This window comes from Panthera pardus, unplaced genomic scaffold (genome assembly GCF_024362965.1).
Source record: "Panthera pardus isolate Hobbes unplaced genomic scaffold, ASM2436296v1 HiC_scaffold_10, whole genome shotgun sequence".
NCBI classification, from domain to species: Eukaryota; Metazoa; Chordata; class Mammalia; order Carnivora; family Felidae; genus Panthera; species Panthera pardus.
This window is the reverse complement of record NW_026526655.1, coordinates 39014367-39039779: the sequence shown is the minus strand read 5'-3', so window position 1 is coordinate 39039779 and position 25413 is coordinate 39014367. Positions and strand designations below refer to the sequence as shown.

Sequence of the window (25413 nt, the reverse complement as noted above, 5' to 3'; positions counted from 1 at the left end):
GTTTTAGCATCCCCTCCTTGCCCGTATTACACACGTCTTTTAAGATGATAGTAGAACAGAAGTATTAGAGAGAAAGAGAACAAAAGGCCAAATAACATATTGGATTTACAAATTGGTACTTTTCAAACAGAGCTTCTAGGGGCACCCGGATGGCTCAGTCGGCTGAGTGTCTGACTCTTGGTTTCGGTTCCAGTCACAATCTCATGGTTCTCGTGAGATCAAGCCCTGCGTAGGGCTCTATGCTGACAGCTTGGGGCCTGCTTGGGATTCTCTCTCCCTCTCCCTCCGCTCCTCCCCTGCTCATGTGCGTCCACACTCGCGTGTTCTCTCCGCCGCCCCCCCCCCCCCCACCTCAGGTTAAATAAACATAAAAAAAAAAAAAAAAAAGAAAAGAAAACAGAGCTTCTATTCCCACCCATCGAAACCTTCACAGCCATTTTATCACATCGTATGTGTTAGGTGCTTGGGGAGGGGTTTTTCTAAAGGTCCTAAAACTAAAACTACCATTCTTATCCTACACTGCTTGTTTATCCCTCAAGAATGCTCTCACTCATTCTTCAGAGTGTAGTTCAAACAGCAACCCCCCTCCCCAATGAAACCTTGCCTTCCCTTCAAGCTGACTTTATTAAAAATTTTTTTTTTAACATTTATTCATTTTTGAGAGACAGAGTGCGAGCGAGGCAGGGGCAGAAAGAGAGGGAGACACAGAATCCGAAGCAGGCTCCAGTCTCTGAGCTGTCAGCACAGAGCCCGACATGGGGCTGTGAGATCATGACCTGAGCTGAAGTCAGATGCTTAGCCGACTGAACCACCCAGGCGCCCCTCATTCATATTTTTACTCATTTGTATTATGGTTTGTTTCACACATTTTCTCCTTAATAAGAACAAGGAACATACGTTATTGGCATCCTTCACCTCAACCATCGTGTTTCTACACTGCACGTGTTTGGTAAGAATTAGTTTGTTGGATGGAAGATACAGCAAAATTTCTACTACCTGTAATGTTTGCTAAATGAGTATAAGAGAGTAGATGGAAAGACTCATGTGTATAATCGAAGTTGCTCGCTGTGCGTCTCTTGAATTATTGGCTTTGAAGAACGAAGTCAGCCACTCTCAGAGGAGATTCAATCATTAACTACACCTTGTTTGCCAGTCACAGAACTTATCATTCAATACACGGACATATACTTTCCCTCCTGTCAGGACGTGGTCATGTGTCATTATTTCCCAGAACAGCCAAATGTCTTCTCTTCAACACCCTCCTTCCTCGAAGGAGACCTTTAGATGGTGGGCAAGGCCAGATAAATGTGTGTAGCACGGCAGGGTGTGCGGGCTTCCGACAGCTGTGCCAGAAAACACCTTCCCATAAATGGTCTGACAAGGCTGGGGCTGACTGCTGAGGCTTTATGGGGTTAGCTCTGTTCTACCACTCAGTCTCCATCAACAGGAGAAGATAACTTCACTTGCATTTGAATGTGTGCCTTAGGATCCCTCTCCCACAACAGGCCACTACTAGACCATGGAAATAACTCAAGTTCTGAGGCAGAAGAACTGAAAGCAAAAGGAGCACAGCTATTAATCTGATGCAGACCTGACCAGACCAAGCAGCCGGCTCATACGGTGAAGTCAAGATAAGACAAGTGGCTAAAAAAAAAAAAAAAAAAAATACAAGTGGCTAAAGTGCACTGGCCTTGTGATAAAGTCAGGCAGGGCCCTAATTATGATACACATCACACACGAAGTCCAAAGGTGAGAGGTGTGTTTTCAGCTTTTAGGATGAATGCTGTTGGCATCATCCAGGTCACCACTAATGGTTTCCATGGCAGCAAAGTAAAGATTTATTAGTTACTCATAAAACATAAATATTTTTGTGCATACCTCATCTTCTAATAGATTTATATATCATTTTTATACGAGCTTCTCAAGTATATTCTGCACATACAACCAGCAAACCCACAAGTCTGTAAATCACGAGGGGAAATTCCAAGAGTAGAATTTTGATGAATCAAATCCAGTTATTTATCGCATTCATAATTTTCCTTATAACAGAGTCTACAAAACTCTTTGACCTATAGTGTAACACTGAAAATAGAATATGCACATAGACCTAAAAAGGAACGCAGGAAAAGAATCTTAAGTCTTTTTGCCTAAGCAAATCTTTAGAAACAATGTTTACCAAGTGATGACATACATTCAACACATAAGCCAGTATTAAAGAGAAACAAAGTTGACCTAAAGCATTCCTTTTATTTAAGCTGCTGAAGAAAAAGGGAAACAGGAAGAGACTATTTCCTTTGTCTTGGTGGGGGCGGTGGGGGGTGGGTTAGGCTATTAGAGAGCCCCCATGTGGTTACCACAGGTCACTGCAAGCCAGTAAAGTAGAGCAAGTAATTCAGTAATTTAGGAATTCTTAATTCTGCCTATTTTCTCTTCCTTAGAGTACATGAATCAATGCTCAGATATATTGTGATTTTTATTTATTTTATTAAGGTTATCTATTTTGAGAGGAAGAGAGATTAAGAGAGAGAGAGAGAGAGAGAGAGAGCAGGAGGGGCAGAGAGAGAGAGGGAGAGAGAGAGAATCCCAAGCAGACTCTGCACTGTGAGCACAGAGCCTGATGCACGGCTTGAACCTCTGAACTGTGAGATCATGACCTGAGTCAAAATCAAGAGTCAGATGCTTAACCGACTGAACCACCTAGGTGCCCCAATATATCATGATTTTAAAGACTATTAGTGAGGACACCACAACCCATAGCATTGGCTAAAGACTTTAATCCAATCCAGCAACCCTCACTTAAAAAACCTCCCATATGTCACTGAATTTTAGCCCTATTTTTTCCTCTGAAGCTGTCCTTAGGTGGGCAAAAGGGTTTACCACCATCCTCTCTTGAACCTTTCACTACATGGAGAATTCTCTCTCACCATCTTCTGAATATAAAAAATTCTCTCATTTCTTCCATCTTTCTTCAAATATCTAGCTCTTAAAATGTGTAAATTAGGCTTTGGGTATTTTCAGAGAAGCCCTGCCAGCATTCCAGCACTTTTCAGTCTCCAAATGATAATCTCTAAATCAAACTGGAAAAACAAAACGATAAGAGATTCCACAAACCACCACATCCCTGCAGCTCCCATGAACCCGAAGGCCCATCCCCAAGGCGCGTGACTCACCTCGCCTGCACTGTGGCTGCGTTGCCTGGTCAGGTGCTGCCGATGAACCAGCGCGCTCGTGGGTCTACTGCTCTGCAGCGGGAGCCGGGGGTCGATGAAAGTGGTGGTGCGGGAGTTGTGGTCGACAAAAAATGCCTAGGAAACAATCCCCTCAATCAGTAGTCCATTCGTGCCACACACTTGTCCTAGCTGCCCTATCATTTGATACATTCAGGAAAAGTCCCAATTTTGACTTCTGAGTAACGATCTTAGCTCCATTTCCTTTTAATTTTAATCTTTGGGGAACGTTATTCCTGGTTTTAGGAAATACTCTAAGGAACAGTCATCAAAGATAGGATCTGAGAAAGGAGCCATATGAAAGGGCATTTGGGCTTCTCATTAAGCTCTTACTGCTATCCGTCGTTATTGTGAAGTTTTTATCACCTAAAACTTCACCATCATTGACTGCTCCTTTTCCTCTCCCATGCTGTCAGCCCCAGTCTCTCCACTTTCCCAGGGTAGTGCCCTCTCTACTTTTTCATCCCAGCCTGATGACCAGCCCGTTATTTCAGAGTTTTCTCTTGTTCCACATCTCTACAACCGTATTCCTTTAGCTGGCACCTCAGTAGCAGAATATTCTTTCTGACTGCTTTGATTACATCACTGCTCCAGTCCAAAGCTTCCACTGGCTACCCAGTGTTTATCTAAAAAAAACATTCCAACTCTTTGGAGGTTTTCCAAGACTTTAAAATCTCCTTCCCATCTACCTTCCCAGTTTAATCATTGATCACATACATCCATACAAATTCTATCACCTACAATAACTTTGGGCAAGTCACTTAATTTCTCTGAGCTGTAGATTTTGTATAAAAACATGTCTGCTTCATTCATAATAAACAATTATTTCCCCATAACATGAAAGGAGGGAGGAATCATGTTCTACTGTGTTTACTGCAGAATCCCTGATGACAAGAAATCATGAATGAGTACAAACTGTTTCTTTGTGTTTGTTTAATTCTGAAGCTCTAAGCCAGTGCTATTTATCCTTATTATTAAGAGCCAAATGGTATAAGTCTTCAAAGTAAAATTCACTCTAGGTAGTAACAAAGCCCATTATCTCCAGGACAATTAGAAAATGTAAGTTTTCCATGATCAGATAAAGTTAATTAAGTCATCAAGATAAGAGAGATGATTAGGAGAGTCAGGAGACACTTAACCTGTAAGTCAAGTGTCAGGGCACATGATATATGCCAAATAACCTAAGCAAAAAAGAACGGACTTCTTAAACTGATGGAGCTCAGTTTAAAAAGTACCTTAAAGTCTAGGAATGAATACACCTAGGCAAATACCAGGTTTAGATGATATATTTATATCTATAAAAAAATCAATCACCTTCCCATTATGAAATAAAATGTTTCTGTATACACATAATCAGGAAACAGGCGAAACAATGTAGTCCACAAATAGGAAAAAAAATTATTTTTTTGTAATGAAATAACTTTAAGCAGTAGGTGCACTAGAAAACAAAGCAGAGTAATATACAGAATGAGAATCTTTGCCAGTCCCTTCTTTCCATAGCCGATTTCCAGGTACAAAGACTGAATTAAATGGAAGTCTTGTAGGAGATGATGTCATCAGCCTCACATCCCTAGGTAATGCTCTCTTTCTCCTAACATGTCAGGTGGAACACCTGTCTTCTCTGATCTTGTAAAAAAATAATACACCAATGCTAAATTCTATATAGGCTTATATTGGCAGGTTCTGGTCCCAAATGTCATACTGGTCCCCATTTGATTTGGGCTTCTAATATACTTGTACATCATTTCTGCCACTATTCAAAGTGTCATAAAATAGAAATTAAATTATTTTTACAAATGGGCATTTCAAAATAATAGATACTATAATCAGCCATGTATCTTTATTAAAGTTTTTATTACTAAAACAATAATATAAGCCATGTTTTTTAAGGGAAAAATACAAAGAGTACTAAAATAGAATTGCCTATTTACTCTACCTAATTTCTTTGGAATGTTTTGAAGGGATGGGTAGCCATTTAGAGGTAACAATGATGCACTTATAATTATAAGGATAAATGGGTGTGCACATCTAGGTCAGCTGTGATTTACATGTAGTGTCACAGTGTAATTTGATGTTAAGAGGCTTGTCTAAAACCAATTCTCTAAAGAATTATACTGTAAATGCCTTGAGGATAAGGACTCTTTCTTACTCATCCTGTTATCCCCGGTAGCTTTTGGGACTGCATCTGGGGGAAAGTTGGAGGCTTAGAAAATAATAAATTGTCAAAAATTCTAATATGCTAGTATCTTGACCAAAGTACAGAGACAACTCACAATGAACTAATCAAGTAATAAAAGTCACATTCTTTTACATAAGCATAGAAATACTTAAAGATCTTAAAAAACCAATGAGGGGTGTGTGTGTGTGTGTGGTGTGTGTGTGTGTGTGTGTGTGTGTGAGTGTGTGTGTGTGTGTGTGTGTGTGTGTGTGTGTGTTAGGTGAAAAACGTGGAGAGCTAAAGAATATAAAACCACAGAATAGGAGTTTTTAAAACATCCCATTGTAGATATGAATAAACTACCAAGGTAAGACTCGAGATGTGGGAGGCAAAATAATAATCAAATTATTGGGATCTAGAAAAAGACAAGCCTGGTTCTGAGAGCTAGCTCCACTACTTACTAGCAATGTAACCTTGGACAAACTACTTACTTAACTTTTTTAAACCACAATTTCTTCTGTAAAATGGGGATAGTAACACCTACATCAAAGGACGGTTAAATGAGATGGTTCTCATGTAGTGCCTATAACTTCTTAAATGTTACTATTATTAGTACTAATAATAAGTTTTAACTTCTAAGGCATTTTTCCCAGGATCACAATGCTTCTTGCTGTATTCCATAAACGAAGCTCAAAAAAATGGAGAACCAGTGAAACTACATTTCCTGAGTTCCTTGTAGATATGTGTGGCCCAGACTAAGTTCTGGTCAATGAGATGTAAACAGAGTGTCACATGATACTCCTGGGAAACCTCCTCACAAGAAGACTTTTACAAAGTCAAGCCCTCCTTTTGTCCTTCATCTTTTCTGTTCCCTGAGATAAGGATGCTCCAGCAGCCACACTGAGCCATAAAGATGAAAGAAAGATGGCTGAGCAGAAAATGGAAGGGGCCAGGGCTCTCACAACTTGAGGAATCACCTTAAAAGCCCCAGACTGCCTGCCTCTGAGCTCCTTTATTGAGTGAATAAAATCCTGTATATTAAACTTTGTATGGGTCTCTGTCACAGTGCAGCCGAACCAAATCCTAATTGATCCACTGAAGTCTCCTCTGCAATGCAAAGGAAACATGGTCTTTGTAAAATTAAAAACACAGAAGAACACATAAGCCAGCAACCACCATTATAAATAAAGATTTTCATTATTTGATAAATAATGATATCTCATTGTTGGTCAGCTTCAATATACTTGGATAATAGTTCCCGACTTAAGTAAAATGTATAGTTGGGAACCTGTAAAGCTGGGACTTGAGCTTACCTTTCTGTCTGACGCTAAAGCCCAATGAGCAGTACCTCTTTCCCCTCTGTCTCCTTTTCATATATCTTTTTGTTTCCATTCTGCTTTCTGCTCCCTATCTTTTCCTTTTCATGTTCCTCCCACTCCCCTCGCACCTCACATCGTACGTGATGTTAGAAAGCATTCAAGTATTTACTGAATTAGACTGGCAATAACAGCCATTCACAGTGCTGGGCCTCAACACTGTTTCAACACTGAAAAGGCTACTAACGCCAGACAGCAAACGGTACACAATTTCCATAATTTGCATCACTAACCAGTTGGAGGTATGGCTGTGGGTGGGGAATAGGTGCTATTTGTATCCCACAAAAAGGTCAGTTTCAGAGTCAAATCAAATGTGCATATTGTTTACACATGCTTTTTTAACTCTGCCAAGTACTTGGGGAGAGAGACCTTGATTAAGACCTCTATCAAAATCACATTGGTAGAGCACTAACGGAATGCAGCACAAAGACACAATTACTTGGCATGCATTTTGACTCTGCCCACCCACTGTGTGACCACGGACAGGTTTCCTTGGTGCTTTGCTATTTCCACAGAAAGGTAACCACTCACTCGGGTAACAGTTGAGCTGTGAAAAATGTATTCTACTTTAAAATAGAGAGAAAAGCACAGAAAACTTCCTGGGCCAATTTTAGGTTTGCCATTTCTATTTGTGACACACAAATCAATTATGTCAGAAAAGTGGATCACTTTCCCACAGGATATCCTAAGTAGTTCAAGCCAGTAATGAAGTTGACCTAGTACTTTTTTTTTTTTTTTTTAATTTGGGTCACTTTTTATGTCACTGTTCTTGAATCACCTGCCTTTATTTATGAAAGCATTTAACATGTATTATAAATTCTATGTGGATAAACGGCATGCTGAGAATGTAGACTACGTGAAAAAAACAACTATCAAAAAATGAGTCTTTTTCAGATTAGCCATAGAAAAGCAAATTTTGAACAACATGGATTCCCTACTGTTAAGTTTTATTAAGGAAATTGACTCAAGCTTCACAGTGCAGGACCAACTAAGACTAACAACACAGTCAAAAACTGAAAGGAATGCAAATACACAAACTCAAATCTCATTTGAAAAACTTCTTCCCTTTCACTGCTTCAGGGCATGGTCGAGTCAGGAAATACGGGCTGGTTGGAGCCAAGTGGTATTTTAGCGAGGCCAAACAAAATACACTTCTCTCTTTACACAATTCTTTCTTTTTATTTTTTTAAGCTTCTATTATTTTAAGAAAGGAAAAAGTCATCAGTATTTGTGAAGAAATACCAACCTCAGGCTCAACAAATCTAAGTTACAGAAGTTTGAAATTGTTTCCAGTTAACATTCTGCCAAACCAGGAATCCATATTAAAAGACCATGTAAACAAAATAAAACAAAAAGCACTTGTAACTCTGCTCCACAAAGAAGGTCAAATCTTCTATCTTCTTCTAAAGAGCTATGGAGAAATCAGCAGTTCAAGATGGTGGCACAGGAAGATCCTGAACTCACTTCCTCCCACAGACACAACAAATCTACAGCTACATAAGAAAACAATTCCCTCCGGAAAAAAAACAAGAGAACTGAACAACTACTCCACAACAAAGGATAAAAGGGCCACAGTGAGATGGGTAGAAGCAGAGATCTCGCCAAAAATCCCACCCCCAAGTGTAGCAACCATTGGGAGGCGTCTCACAAATATGGAAATCCTCCCTGAGGAGTGAGGGGTTTTTGCCTCATGTCAGGCACCCACCTCCTTGGGACCTGCACTGGAGAGACAAACTCCCAAGATATCTGACTTGTTGAGCCAACAAGACTTACATCCAGAAAAATCATCGGGCTGTAGGGAGCAGACATTGTGCTCTGAAAAGGGTTGTGTGCAGACTCACTTGCCCTGGGATCCAGCACAAAAACAGCAGTTTGTTAAGAGCCTAGATCATATGTGAAGAAATTCATGTATTAATCTCAAAGCATCTGCCACAGGGCAAAAGCCTGTTGGGACTCCTTCCAGGAGTGGAAGTACTGGTGGGTGCCATGTTTGCACTCTCACTTTAATTTGCTGGGGCCAACTCCCACCCCCACCCCAGAGGCAGAGGTGGGTGCCCTATTCCCTGACACTGCTACTGCTACTGGCCAGAGGCAGTCGGTGAGCACCCTAAGCCCTCTTATTGCTTTTGCAGCCCTGTCCCACTCCCAGCTTCCCTCCCAGCTCCCCAAAGCCAGTAGGTGTAGACAGCCCACACAGGGGATACCCACTGAGTACTTGGCTCCAGTAACCAGGGGGGATTGCATTTCTGAACCCCACGGAGCTGAAATGAATGGACAGGCACCATGAGAGACGACTGAGAACTAGGGCAAGGTTAAATGACAAGGTTCATTGCCCACACAGGGACACCCTTCAAGACCAGGAGAGACAGTTGTTTTGCCTAACACAGAAACAAACACAGAGTCACACAAAATGAAGAAACAGAGGAATATGTTCCAAATGAAAGGACAAGATAAAATTCCAGAAAAAAAAAAAAAAAAACAACAGCTAATGAAATGGAGATAATTTACCTGATAAAGAGTTCAAAGTAGTGGTCAAAAGTTGCTCACTAAATTTAGGAAAATGGATGAACATTGAGAAAATCTCAATAAAAGACAGAAAATACCAAACAGTAGTCACAGAGCTGAAGAATACAATGGCTGAACAATAACTGAATACGATACCTGAAAATACACTAGAGGGGTTCCACAGCAGACTAGATGAAGCAGAATAATCAGTGATTTGGAAGACAGGGTAGTGGGACTCACTCAAACAGAGCAGCAAAAAGAAAACAAAATTTTAAAAAGTGAAGATAGCTTAAGGGACCTGTAAGACAACATGAAGCAAAAATAACATGTGCATTTTAGGGGATCCCAGAAGGAGACAAGAGAGAGAAAGGGGCTGAAAACTATTTGAGTTAATAATGGCTGAAAATGCCCCTAATGCAGAGAATCTGAAAAGTAGCAAGAGAAAAACAACTTGTTATACAAAAGGGAACCCCCATAAGATAATCAGTAGATTTTTCAGGAGAAACTTTGCCAATCAGAAGGAACGCTATGATATACTTAAAATGCTAAAAGGAAAACTTCTAAGCAAGAATACTCTATCTGTCAAGGGTATCATTCAGAATTGAAGGAGAGATAAAGAATTTACCAGACAAGCAAAAGCTAAAAGAGTTTACTACCAATAAACTGGCTCTGCAAGCTGAAAAGTAAGGGCACTAATTAGTAATAAGAAACCATACAACAGAAAAAACTCACTGAAATATATAGCAAAGGAAGAGAATTAATCACTTATAAAGGCAGTATAAAAGTTGAAAAACAAAAGTAGTAAAATAACCATAACCACAATAATTAGTTAAAACATACATAAGATAAAAGATGTAAAATGTGACATCAAAAATGTAAAATGTGGGGCGCCTGGGTGGCTCAGTCGGTTAAGCGTCCGACTTCAGCCCGGGTCACGATCTCACGGTCTGTGAGTTCGAGCCTCGCGTCGGGCTCTGGGCTGATGGCTCAGAGCCTGGAGCCTGCTTCCAATTCTGTGTCTCCCTCTCTCTCTGCCCCTCCCCCGTTCAAGCTCTGTCTCTTTCTGTCTCAAAAATAAATAAACGTTAAAAAAAAATGTAAAATGTCTGGAGGGGGGTGTAAAAATGCGATTGAGAATGCATTCAAACTTAACTTGCTATCAACATAAAACACATTGTTATATGTATAGGCTACCATATACGAGCTTTATTGTAACCACAAAGTGAAAACCTGTAGTAGATACACAAAGATCATGAGAAAGGAATCTAAGTATCACACTACAGAAAGCATTCAACCACAAAGGGAGGAAGGCAAGCAAAGAAGAAAAGAACAGAGAGGAACTACAAAACAGTCAGAAAACAATAAACAAAATGGCAATAAGTACACATCTATCAGTAATTACTTTAAATGTAATGAACTAAATTCTCCAATCAAAAGACAGAGTGGCTTAATGGTTAAAAACAAAAAACAAAACACAAGACCTATATATGTTGTCTGCAAGAGACTCACCTTAGATGTAAGGGAACACACAGACCGAAAGTGAAGGGATGGAAAAAGATGTTTCATGCAAACAGAGCCAAAAGAAAGCTGAGGTAGCTATACTCACATTGGATAAAACAGACTTTAAAACAAAGATTGTAACAAAAAACAAAAATGGACATTACATAATAATAGAGGGGTCAATTCAAGAAGCCATAACATTGATAAATATTTATGTACTCAACACAGAAGTACCTAAAGCAAATATTAACAGATTTAAAGGGAGAAACTGAAAGCAACATAATACTAGTAGAAGACTTTAATACCCCAGTTACATCAATGGATAGATCATCCAGACAGAAAATCAATAAGGAAACACTAACCTCAACTGACACAACAGATCAGATGAACTTAATAGACATACATACAATACTCCATCCTAAAGTAGCAGAATACACATTCTTCTCAAATGCACAGGGAATATTCTCCAGGATAGATCATGTGCCAGACCACAAAACAACTCTCAATAAACTTAAGAAGTTTGAAATTATATCAACCATCTTTTCCAACCACAATAGTATGGAGCTAGATATCAATTACAAGAAAACTGGGAAAATCACAAATATGTGGAGATCAAACAACATGCTACTGAGCAATCAATGGGTCAATGAAGAAAGAAAAAGAGAAATTAAAAACTGACTTTAGGCAAATGAAAATGGAAATAAACATACCAAAATCTATGGATGCAGCAAAACCAGTTCTAAGAGGGAAGTTTATAGCAGTACAGGTCTACTCCAAGATGCAAGAAAAAATTTAAGTAAACAATATAACTGTATACCCAAAAGAACCAGAAAAAGAACAAACTCCAAAGTTAGTAGAAGGAAGGAAATAATAAAGATAAGAGAGGACATAAATGAAATAGAGACTAAAAAGACAATAGAAGAGACCTTAGTTTCACTGAGCTGTTTTTTTGAAAAGATAAACAAAATTGACAAACCTTTAACTAGACAACAGACGAGGAGAAAAAGAGGGCTCAAATAAATTAAATCAGAAATAAAAGAGGAGAAATCACAACTGATACCAAAGAAATACAAAAGAATTATAAAAAATTACATGTCAGGGTGCCTGGGTGGCTCCATCAGTTGAGCATCTGATTCTTGGTTTCAGCTCAGGTCATGATCCCAGGGTCCTGGGATTCAGCTCCGTATCAGGCTCCATGCTGAGCATGGTTTGCTTGGGATTTTCTCTCTCTCTCCCTCTGCTCCCTCCCCCCATTCACTCTCTCTCTTGCTCTTTCTCCCTCTCTCTAAAATAAAAAATTCTAAAAAAAATTTTTAAAAAAGTAATTACATGCCAAAAAATTGGACAACATAGAAGAAATGGGTAAATTCCTAGAAACATGCAATCTTCCAAGACTGAATAATAAAGAAATAGAAAATACAACTGGATCAATTATTGTTAAGGACATTGAATCAGTAATCAAAAAACTTCCAAGAAACAAAAATCCAAGATCAGATGGCTTCACTGGTAAATTCTACCAAACATTTGAATAAGATTTAATAATACTACCCTTTTCAAACTCATCCAAAAAATTGAAAAAGAGGGAACACTTCCCAAACTCATTTTTTGAGGATAACATTACCTAAAAACCAAACCAGAAAGGGACAGAACACAAGGAAAGTTACAGACCAATATCCCCAATGAATACAGATGTAAAATTCTTCAACAAAATATTAGCAAACCAAATTCAACAATACATCAAAAGAATCATATACCATGATCAAGGGGAATTTATTCCAGCAATGCAAGAATGGTTCAAAATCTGAAATCAATCAGTGTGATAAATCACATTAACAAAATGAAGGATAAAACTGTATGATCATTTCAATAGATGCAGAAAATGCATTTGACAAAATTCAACACCTATTTATGATAAAAACTCTCAATGAAGTGAGTATGGATGGAATGTACTTCAGCATAAAAAGGCCATATATGACAAGCCCACACCTAACATTAGACTCAAGACAGAAAAGCTGAAAACTTTTCCCTTAAGATCAGGAAGAAGACAAGGATGCCCATTCTCACCACTTTTATTCAACATAGTATTGGAAATCCTAGCCAGAGTAGTTAGGCGGGGGGTGGGGTGAGGGAGGGGTGGGGGGGGGGGGACAGGGGGGTAAGCATCCAAATTGGAAAGAAAGAAGTAAAACTATCATTATTTGCATATTTCATAATTATATATATAGAAACTCCTAAAGACTTCATTAAAAAACTGTTAGAATTAATAAATAGATTGAGTAAAGTTGCAGGGTACAAAATCAATATATAGAAATATATTGCATTTTTATACACTAAGAACAAATTATCAAAAAGAGAAAATAAGAAAATAATCTTATTTACAATTGCATGAAAAAGAAAAAAATACCTAGGAATAAATTTAACCAAGGATATGAAATATTTGTACATTGAAAATTATAAGACATTGGTGAAAGAAGTTGAAGAAGGCACAAATAAATGGAAAGATATGCCATGCTCATGGATCAGAAAAATTAATACTGCAAAAATTCCCATATTACCCAAAGCAATCTACAGATTCAATGCGATCCCTATCAGAATTCCAATGTCATTTTTTCACAGAAATAGAACAAACAACTCTAAAATCTGGAACCACAAAAGATCCCAAGTAAACAAAGCAATCTTAAGAAAGAACAAAGCTGAAATGAGTCACACTCCCTAATTTCAAACTCTATTATCTATTCCAAAGCTATAGTAATCCAAACAGTATAGTATTGGCATAGAAAGAGACACATGGATCAACAGACTAGAATAGAGAGCCCAGAAATAAATCAAAGTATACATGATCAATTTGTGACAAAGGAGGCAAGAATACAAAATGGGGAAAGAATAATTTCTTCAATAAATGTGATTAGGAAAACTGGACAACCACATGCAAAAGAATGAAACTGAACTACTATCCTACACCATTCCCAAAAATTAACTGAAAATGGGTTAAATACTTGAATGTAAATATCAGAAACCATAAAATTCCTAGAAAACCACATAGATGATAAGTTTCCTGACATCATTCTTGGTGATATGTTTTTGGAATTGATTTCAGAGGTAATGGCAGCAAAGGCGTGTGTGCGTGCGTGTGTGCACACACACACACACACACAAATGACACTACATCAAACTAAAAAGCTTCTGCACATCAAAGAAAATTATCCATGAAATAAAAAGGCAACCTACTGAATGGGAGAACATATTTGCAAATCATATATCCAATAAGGGGTAATATCCAAAATAGATACAGAACTCAAGGCTCAATAACAAAAACAAAAACAATCTGATTTAAAAATGGGCAGAGGATCTAAATAGACATTTTTTTCCCAAAGAAGACATACAGATGACCAACATGCACATGAAAAGTAATTCAACATCACTAATCATCAGGGAAATACAAATCAAACCAATAATGCAAAATCATTTCACTAGACAAAATGGCTAGTATCAAAAGACAAGAAATAACAAGTGTTGGCCAGGTTGTGGAGAAAACTAGAAGCCTTGTGCACTGTTGGTAGAAATGTAAATTGGCATGACCATTGTGGAAAACAACATGAAGATTCCTCAAAAATTAAAAATAGAAGTACCAGATGAACCAGCAATTCCACTTCTGAGTATCTATCCAAAGAAAACAAAAACACTAATTCAAAAAGATATACATATCCCCATGTTTACTGTTACCATTATTTACAGCTGCCAAATATGGAAACAATCTACATGTCCATTGATAGATGGATGGATGGGGAAGATGTAGTATATATACAAGGGAAACAATAAAAGAACAACAATTTATAAGTCAGAAGCATTGCATATTGAATCTGTTCTTACTTCTGGCTTCTCAACTCTACAAAGTCTTAGAAATGCTCAAAAAACACTTAATTGTAATCTACCTTAATTTTTATGAAGATCATACTCATATTCTCTCCCTTCCAAAATATCAATCTCTTCTCAGCTCTTGGCTCCCTCCCTAGTATTTATCCAATTATTAGTAATAAACATGCTATTATTTTCTTTGCATTATATCCCAACAGTGCTCTTAGCAGTAGGAGAAATGAAAAAGCTGATTGATACAGTTTATCATAAGTAAAAAAATAGTCATGCTAATGTTTTCCATCACTTGGTCTTTTGAAAGAAGGAGTGATCCCAAATATTTCATGACATCTGTATTAGTCACAAAATAAGTTAAAGAAGGTCTTTTTTTTTAAACTGCTATGATCAGAGACCTAAAATCATGAGGAGACAAAACAGGAATCTATGGTGCTTGGGCTAGAGTTCTGGAAACAGCTGGTCAGTTAGCAGATGTGGATAAATACAATATCCTCAACACTTTAGGTATAAAATATTAGCCAAAGGGTACTTTACATGTTAGGAGTGGTGGTATTTAGCTGTAGGAAATATATTAGGAGAGCCAGTGATATGGTGGGATGGCTTGTACCAGCTCATGAGAGCTGACTGTGAGATTTTAGGGGAATATGCTGGCAGCCTGAAATTGGTTATTTACCCCACAGAAAATGGCAAATTCTACACATCAGCCTTCCTCCACAATTCCCCTGGAGAGCTGGGTTTTAAACATTTAGCAGCACATCACTATAGAAGACTGAGGATGGAATTGTCCAAATCAGCCCATTTTAGGTGGAGCAGAAAGTCACTGCCATAAAATTTTAAAAATAGCATATTGTATTTTATAAAAAATATCCAGTGCAAGTCATGAAGATAACTGTTTAAAAATAAAAGACAAAGGCCATCTCCATACTTGGATAATTCCTTCAAGACTCCATGAGTCTAGCATTTTACTCAGAAATACACTCATGAAACTAATTTCTGCTCTATTCTCTCATTCAAAACGGTACACTGTCCCAGAAATATTCTTTCCCATTACCTCCTATGTGTGTTTATGTGACTTATTATTATTTAATCTAACACCTTTTTACCCCCTTAAAAATCAGCAAGAGATCATTAAAAAACCACAATGCGATTTACAAATTTAGAATTTCATTCCATGTCCACCTGGATTGCTGTATAACTTCAGGTTATTAAACCAGGTAACCACCACAAAGAGGTATTACTTCAAAGCAATTAGAGATGTGCCACAAAAAGAAGAAATGTAGTCATCAAACTAACAAAAAGCATATTTCTCAAAGTGTAGAACTTATCCTGTTAAGGTATTTTAGGAATTCACTTGAGACTTCCAAATATTAAGTTGCATTTTACTCATTGAGATGAGCCTGACCCCATAAATTGTGGCTATCAGCTTCCTGCGGGATACAACCAAAACCTATGCCATCACGGGGGCAACTTCTGCAGCCACAGAGGCTATTATACTCTGGTAAAATGAGAAGTAGGCTCAAACTGTGGTAACTTTCACTGTACAAATATTTGTTCTCTTCTAAAAACTATCCTCATAACCATAACTTCTACTTGCCATGGTCATCTAAGTTGGTTATTTGGACCATTCTGCTACTCAAACCCCCAATCTGACATCCAAAGTCACAAAGCTCTAGAGTTACCAAGCTTGGGTATAGAAATGGATGTCAAGTTTAGCTGGGAGATATAGCATATGATTTTTGTAGGAAAAAAAAAAAAAACACAAGAAAATATGGGAAAAGACATTTCACCTTAAATAAAAAGATGGTTAGCATTTTAGATTTTTATTTAAAAAAATGAAGTTTATGATATGTTATTCTTAAAGTTTCAAGTTTCTTAGTATTTCAATTTAAGCCCATGTAGAATAATCTCGGTAAAACATTTTGTGTTATACTGTTTGCGAGTACAAAGCCAAAAGGGAGGGGGGAAAAAATTATTCCATATTTAACATCTGGAAGGGGAATCAAAAAATAACTTTCTTTTCTAAAAATTGAACCAAATGATAATCCCATTGTGTGAACTTAAGAAATAATAAGCAGGATACCTGGGGTGGCTTAGTCAATTGAGCATTTGACTCTTGATTTCAGCTCAAGCCATGATCTCGAGGTTTGTGAGATTGAGCCCCCCATCAGAGTCTGTGCTAACAGTGCAGAACCTGCTTGGGATTCTCCACCACCCCCTTGTCCCTCCCCCACTCACATGTTCTCTTTCTCAAGATAAATAAACGAACAGTAGAAAAAAGAAATAATAAGCTTTATGGTATTTTTCTAATTATCAATGCCATTTTGCCTTTTTCTCTTTGTTATCCTTAACCCTCTGCAATAGATATTCCACTGATAATACTCCCCTGACATGGGTCTGTGATGGTTCACTCTATATGTCAATTTTACTGGGCCACCAGTACCCAGACCTTTGGCCAAACACTTCAGGATGTGTCTGTGAGTGTGTTTCTTGATGAGATTAACATCTGAATCAGCTGACAGAGTTAAGCATATTGCCTTCCCTAATGTGGGCACACCTAATTCAATCAACTGAAGAACTCAAATAGGACAAAAGGCTGAGAAGAGGTAAATCCATCTGCCTAACTGAATTGGGATATTGGTGTTTTCTGGCTTTAAGACTCAGACTGAAACATAGGCTTTTTTTTGGGTCTCAAGCCTGTCAGGTTTTGGATTAGAACTTACACCATTAGCTCGTGTGTGTGTGTGTGTGTGTGTGTGTGTGTGTGTGTGTGAAAGAGAGAGACACAGAGAGAGACACAAAGAGACACAGAGAGAAATCAACCAGAATGACCACAATAGCCATGGTAGAGAAAGAGATGGTTCTGGGTTGTTTTAAGATAGGAGAAAACATCTGAAGACAGACTACCCTGGAGTGGTCATGAACAACAAAGACAACAAAAAACAATAGCAAAAGGAACCCTACTTTGAAAAAACCATTCTGTTGGACCATCATGGGTACAGAAAATCAGCAGTACATTAAGAGGAAGAATGGGACACTATACTAATCCTACATCATTTTCTTTATAAAACCATTGTATATTTCCTATTAGAAAAAGGATTTGGCCATTAATAACATATCTTTATCATTTTCATGAAATTCTAAACTGATGAAACTCTCATTTATTTCCAGTCCCAGGAGCTGGAAAGGATAGGTTACTAATCCTCACTTTAGAGAAAACTGAGGTTCAAAGAGGTCAGATAGTGATGGATCCAGAAATTCTGACCCCATTGCAGCACAATTTTCTCAAATCCATCAAATTAACAATGGGAAGAAAAAAAGAGAGAGAGAGAGAGAGAGAGAGAAGGAAAGAAAGAAAGAGAGTAAGTTAGTTCCTAGGTTAAATACATTTGGTTTTTCTTATTAAAGCGCATATTTGTCTTCCAAATATATTATCCCCATGAGCACATACTAATGATCAAACCCAGCCAAGAATCAGAAGCATTTTAAACAAGTCACATTTTAATACTATTGATGCATATTTCTTGCAAAAATATAAAACATTTATATTGATACTGTATCCAGATCCCAAATTACCCTTAGTTTTTACACTGAGAGTGTATAAAAATTTAAGAATTATTACAATAAAAAGCAAGCAGAATTTTTTTATATATTGGCTTGCTTTCTTTGTTTATGTTTCATTTTAAAATGAGGCAAGTCAAAATGTGTTATATATGTTAGGTGAAAATCCTAGGCCTTAGATCCAACACATAAACACAGATGTTGATCAGAGTTTCATAAGGATGATCTTGCATAAAACTTGGCTCAGTTCCAGTCCCACCATTACAGAATCAAAATAATTAGGAAAATCAAGTAATGGAAGAAAATACTGATTAAAACACAACACACAGTAGAATTTTGAACAAGAAACCTGGAATTAAAAGCAGAAACAAAAGCATTACATATTTCATGGCAAATCTAGTTTTTGAACCATATCATCTCAACTTCAAATCTAAAGAATCAAGGATTTATAGGTCCCACTGCACTTCCAACTGAAGGAAACCACCTATCCACTTTATAGTTTTATAGATTTGCCTATTCTGCTCATTTCATATAAATGGAATCATATAATATGTGATCTTTTGTGACAGTTTCTTTCACTTAGCAAACATTTTCAAAGCTTATCCATGTTGTATCAGTCATTCATTACTTTGTATTGTCAAATAATATTCCATTGTATGAATCTACCACATGTATTTACCCATTTATCAGTTGATGGGCATTTGGGTTGTTTCCACACTTTGGCTGTTACAAATAATGCTACTACGAAATATCTGTGTACAAGTTTTATAGAAGAAAGTGTATTTTCATTTTTCTTGGGTATATACATGGTTGTGGAATTTCTGGATCATCTAGCAACTCTTTGCACAACATTTTTTTAGTAACTGTCAAATTGTTTCCAAAATGGCTGTATTGTTGTACAGTCCCACCAGCAGCATATGAGTATCCAGATTCCACATTCTTGCCAACATTTATTATTTTTGAGATTTTTTTTTTGATGGCCTATCAAGTGGGTCTGTAGTGGTGTCTCACTATAGTTCTGTCACTTTCCTAATAACTAATGATATCAATGGGAAAGAATAGTCTTTTCAATAAATGATGCTAGGACCTAGATGTTCACAGGCAAAAAATTAAATTGAACCCTTGACCTCACACCATATAAAAAGTTAACTCAGAGTGGATCCTAGATCTAAATGTAAGAGCTAAAACTATAAAACTCTTAGAAAAAACACAGGAGTAAATTTTTATGATCTTGGGTTAGGTAATGTTTTCTTAGATACAACACCAAAAGCATGAGCAACAACAACAAAAAATACAAATAAACTGGACTACATCAAAATCTAAAATGTTGTGTTGTAAATAATACCATCAAGACAGTCAAAAGACAACTCAAAGAACAAAAGAAAGTATTTGCAAAGCATATATCTGATAAGGGACTAGTATTCAGAATATACTGTTCAAAGAACTCTTACAATTCAATAATACAAAGATACATAATCCAATTACAAATGGGCAAAGAATTTGAACATAAATTTTTCCAAAGAAGATATACAAATGACCAATAAGCACATGAAAAATGTGTATGTAGAGATGAAGAAACTCAGATCCAGTTAATATAAATGACATACTTCAAGTAAGTCAGGTGGTTAGTGGCCAGTAAGGTCTAATCTTTTATAGAAAAACTGCTAACGGCCTTGAATACAGAACGACCTGGGTTTGTATCTAAGAGTTTACTTACACACCTAATCTCTTTGAGCCTTAGTTCCTTCATGTATAGCAAAACCTATTCCATAGGGTTATTGTGAAAGTTTAATGAGCTAATATAATATCCCTAACATAGAGCCTTGCATCTAATAAGCTATTATTATTATTATATTTCATTATCCTAAGTACCCCTAGCATAAGAAATCAATGGTATTTAAGTATGAAGCCACGTATATGTCTCTGGTGGTGTATCCTCTGCTAGAATACCTGTGATCTCATCAGGGCATCCATCTATGTCTCAGCCTTGAAGCGTACTGGCAACCCCAGCATTTGGCCTGGAACCCTCAATAAAGGATCTCTCATTTCCAAAGACAATCCGTTCCAGTAGAGAACAGTGGTTAAGTCACATTGCTAGTGTTTGACTCCTGGATTCCTCACTTGCTTGCTAAAATTATACACATTATTTACCATCCCTAAATTTCACACAATGTGGATAATAATAATAATAATCACAGCCACCTCATAAATTGCCATGAAGTGCAAATAAGATCATCCATAGGAGAGTACCTAGTACAGTGCCCGGCATGTGGCATGAGTTTAATAACTGCAGGTATCATTGTCATCATCAGTATCACTGTCATCATTATCACTATCATCATTATCTCACCTGGCAAGCCTGATTTTGTTCTTATTCTTTAATTAATAGTTAATTAAACAGTATTTTATTTCTATTCTTTTTTGTGAGTCAAGGACATGATTCATCCTTGAACTTCCAAAAAGAGGATACCAGATCAAGAATCCTGTGAAATTTCACCCAATTTAAATCCTTGGCTTCAAGTAATTAGAAAAAAGTCTCCCCAACTTGAAGACTGTTAACGTGCAGTACGAGCATAATCACCACCTTATTTAAACAATATTGTGAAAGATCCAAGGCAACATGGGCATTAAGAGAGGTCGAATGGAGCAAATCTAGGAGCTATTTCTGGTGAAAGCACAGAAAGAGGAGGAAGTGGGGAGGGAGTCTTCATCTGTCCAAAGCAGAAATTACTATAAACTGGGGAACTACAGGTGACAAGTTTCATACATCAAACTTGTTTGAGAACCTTCCATGTAAAAGGCACTGAGGTGGAAGAGAGGGTAATTAAAAAATAAATACAAGAACCCCCCAGAAAGGGATCATCTGCTTGGGGAGATAAAACATGTTAATGGCTATAGCATGAGACAGATGCAGATAGATGTCATGAAAACAATACAAGGGAAATTATGTGAGGATACAAGAAAGGACTGATCACTTACGCCCAGATTGCAAAGAGCAGCTCACACTATATGCTGTCCTTCAATGATGCATCTGAAAGTCCCCACCTCCTCGATGGTGGTAGGAAATCCTGTGGTACCTTCTACTACCTTTATTATGATTGTGAGAATACATCCATTCTCCCTGCTCACTGGTGAAAGGCAGAATAAGAGCACAGACTCAGGAGCTGAACTGTCTGTGTTCAAATTGCATATTAATTGTGGGACCTTGGTCAGTTCACTTGACCATGCTCTGCCTTAGTTTCCACATTCTTTAAAATGTGGATAAAAACAGCAGCTATCTACAAGGCTGCTGTGAGCATGAAAGGAACTAATATAAGTGCTTACACCAGTGTGTAGCACACAGTCAAAGCTCCGTACTGCCTAATGCTACACTGCTGGCTTTCATCACTGCCATCACAGGGGCATGCACATATGAGGCATTCAGAAGGATGTGAATATGTGCTGAATGACTATAAACGAAAACACAAAAAGAAAATGTGGCAACTGAGAAGAGAAGATGGAGCCAGGTTTTGTAAGTCTGAAGAGCTAACTTTGAAAACACTCTGCTTGAGAAGCATTTCCTTCCATGTAGAGGAGGACTTGGATATCCTGTTCCATGTCAATTCTAAAAACCAGTAGTCACTGTGGGAAAATAACTTTGTAGTATTTAATAGTGTTTTATATTAAGTGGGAAAAAGTTTACTCCCTTTAAATGTTCTGGGAGCAAAGCAATTCATTAAAAAGGGGGACTAGAGTGTATTATGCTAAGCAAAACACGTCAGTCAGAGAAAGAAAAATACCATATGATTTCACTCACACGTGGAATTTAAGAAACAGAACAAATGAACATAGGGGAAGGGAAGGAAAAATAAAACAAGATAAAAATAGAGAGGGAGGCAAACCATGAGAGACTCTTAATGATAGAGAATAAACTGAGGGCTGCTGGAGGGGAGGTAGGTAGGGGGATGGGCTAAATGGGTGGTGGACATTAAGGAGGGGGGCACTTGTAGGGATGAGCACTGGGTGTTGTATGTAAGTGATGAATCACTAAATTCCATTCATGAAACCAATACTACACTATATGCAGTGTAGCATTTAATAAAATCTTGGGAGAAAAAAAAGGGGGGTGAGCTAAAATTTCAGGGCTAGAAAAAGTCCTATTAACTGCCTTGGAGGATAAGAGCTATGATATCTAAAATGCAGCCAAATGCAGTGCAGCCCTCTACAGACCTAGCACAAACATCTTCCAAATGTTCGTTCAAATTATTTCAGACAACTGGAAGCCAGTCATTTGTAAAGGAAGGTGGGAGGAATCACAGGGAGATATACCTGCTTCGGTTAAGGTGTCCAACTTAACTAAAAATTAAAGTCCTACTGCACAAAGCATAGATCAGGCTAATGTGATAAGCTTTCAGGCCTGTTTGATAATCCATTTTGTCCACAAGGCAATATAGAAGGGGTCTTTCTATATTTTTCATGCCAAGCAGCGTTCAAATGCAAAGCCACCAGTAGACTGCAAGATCAACTATCTACTAGCCCACACTCAAGGTTCTTTACAATTCCTGCAACTTTAGGTTGAAATTCCCAAATAAGTCCAAAACCTTCAGGGAATAAAATACATAGTTGCATTACCCACATAGCTGAGATAATGTTTACCTGTGTTTAACTATGGAAACTTTTATAAAGACTATGAGACAGAACTTGTTCTTAAGAATACATCGTAACTCTTCTTAAATAGTGTCCTAAATGTAATTTAAAACTTTTCTCAAGGTCCAGGGATTATTAATAAGCAGCTGTCTCCTGAAGTGTGTCTGGCAAGTTATGACTGGCAGGAAAGGAGGGCCCCACTATGTATACAAAAGTTCCTGATCTCCTTTAGTGAAGGATACAAAAATGACTTAGTAAGTTAAGTCTCTAGACAGAGCAGAAATATATGGCAGCATTATCTCAACTTGGGCTTTCCCTGGACCCATGGCTCTCTAATGAGTGTAACTCCTCATGACACAGGGGACATCTTGTCTGAGCTGAGAACAGATCTGAATTCCTGATATGGTACTTCTCTTTTATACCCAGGTATAATACCATCAGTATTTTCCTAAGTCTTTACTTGGACAACCTATGCTCTTCCATTCAGTAGAATGTTTACCAACATTGGGCTCTCAGGCTGCTGAACCAAACTTAGCACCAGCAATGTGCCATCTTCTCTGGGAGGAGAGAGTACAGGAAATGCCAGGTGGCCCTGCTTCCAGCTTCCTAGTGTCCTGGAAAGGCTTCCCTGCCAGGGACATAATCACAAATCCATTCTCTTTCATCTATTCTAAATTTCATGCTTGAGACTTCTAATCTTCTCTTGGCTGGGAATGATAGGTTTATTTTTAAAATTTCTAGAAATCAAGTCAATAGTTTCAATGAGAGTCTGAGGGCTCCTCCCATGCATTAAAATACATGCCTTTTGTAACATCTATTTGGACTGGTTATAGGTTCTCAGATAAGCTAGCTGGAAGCTGAGTTCAAGTGAATAAGATGCTACTGTGTTATTATTGCTAGGGTACCTTGAGGGAGGATGGCATTTATTGAGTACCTTAAACATTTCATTTGCTTTGAATGCTCTTTTCCTTATATGGTTTACTCCTCGCTTCATTTGGATCTCTGTTCACATATAGCCTTACCTGTGAGGCATTCCCTGGCCACCCTGTATAAAATAATTCCCCACTCCTGTCTTTCTCTAGACTCCATCCCCCTGTTTTGTTTTTTTTTAATCACAGCATTAATCGATACTTGGCATGCTATTTGTTTATTTCTGTCTCTTTCCATGAGAATGGCAATCCTATGAAATAGCTGGCTTACCTGTTTTGCATTGGTGCTCTATAAACATTTGCTGAATGAATGAGAGAAGCATGGTTAAATACTTTAAATATCATGTCATTTTAATCCTCTCCATCCTTCAAGTCATGTATTTCAAGTCTTTTTACATATAGAGAAACTGAGGCTAGTTAATACATGGAGAGCATATGCGGTTAAGAGCACGAACCCTTGCACCAGACTGCCTGGGTTAGAGCACAGTTTGGTCACTTGCCCTCTCTGACATTGGGCAAGTCACCAAACCATTCTGGACCTGAGGCTTCTAATCTGTAAGTGGCAATAATAGTAACCATTGCCTTATGAAATTGTTGTGAGGAGCTTAAATATATCTTAAACAGCTCATGGCTCATAGCAGGTACTAAACCAGAGTTAAATAAATACAATCTTAGCTGAGAAACACCTTATAAAAATTACTAACGTTCTCATTCTGCTTCTTACTCATAACAACTTCCTGATCATAGCCCAGGTTTCTGGTTCATCTATCTATAAAGAGAGTGCAGATGTGGTTACTCTGGCCTGTGTGACACAATTATGCATTTCTCATCATAAATGAATTACTCCGTGAGTGCTGTTTCATATAACAAAATCAGGGTTCTGAACCAACATCACTGAGGTCACAAGACACACCTTGTATAGTTATTTACTGACCTCCTAGCCACCTTCCACAAACAACACCCCAACTTTTAAATAAACTATCCAGCACACAAGCTGTACAACTGAGAAAGAAGTGTCACTGCCTAAGAAATCTTTTCTCTGATCAGCAGAAAATGGTGACTACAGGTAGAAGAATATCCAGGCAAAAGGGAGTAGTTTGCCAAACAAATGACCCCACACCTGTCTGCTCCACACACTGTTCCAGAACAGCATATCGCTGCTTGTAGTAACAACCTGTAGTCCAGGTTTCACTGGAACCTGGACGGGGAAGGTTTCACCTCTCAAAAGCTCTCAGCCCTCCCTCAATGGCAGAGCCACTGCCAAAGCCACAAGCAGCCCGCGGTCACTCGGCAGCTTCCACGCGGCAACTCCCCCATGTTACCTTGCCCTGATGATCGTGTTTCATTTCCCAGCCCCTTGGCAGCTCCAGCTGTTTGTTGGCGAACATATTGAGGAATCCCACAAGATCTCGGTTATGCTGGTAGCGTTCAAAGTGGTGGGTGTCCCGCCGGACTTTGGTGATCATGTGCTTCAAACACGTATTGTTTGTAAACATGCGGTAGGCACTCTGGAGGAAAGAATGGAGAGCCCATGTTAACCGGCCTGGGACCCACAAAAGGAACACACATGGTCCTCGAGGGCACATTTAGTCTTCCAGTGGGCATATCAGCTTCAACGTAACTCTGGACCCGCACATGGAAGCAGCAGGCTGAGAACAATATTT

The 25413-nt window shown here is 38.1% G+C and overlaps 1 protein-coding gene across 6 annotated transcripts in view; it reads right to left on the bottom strand.

The window, feature by feature from the left end:
- Positions 1-25413, bottom strand: part of HECW2 (HECT, C2 and WW domain containing E3 ubiquitin protein ligase 2) — a 369811-nt gene that overhangs the window by 74050 nt on the left and 270348 nt on the right. For 5 of the 6 annotated variants that reach the window (XM_019428321.2, XM_019428319.2, XM_019428318.2 and 2 more), the window contains 2 exons: positions 25072-25257; positions 3171-3305 (listed from right to left, as the gene is read on the bottom strand). In XM_019428321.2, coding sequence (XP_019283866.2) covers positions 3171-3305; positions 25072-25257 — 321 coding nt within the window. The remainder of the gene's footprint in view (positions 1-3170; positions 3306-25071; positions 25258-25413) is intronic. The other variant, XM_053906716.1, reaches the window with a different exon arrangement.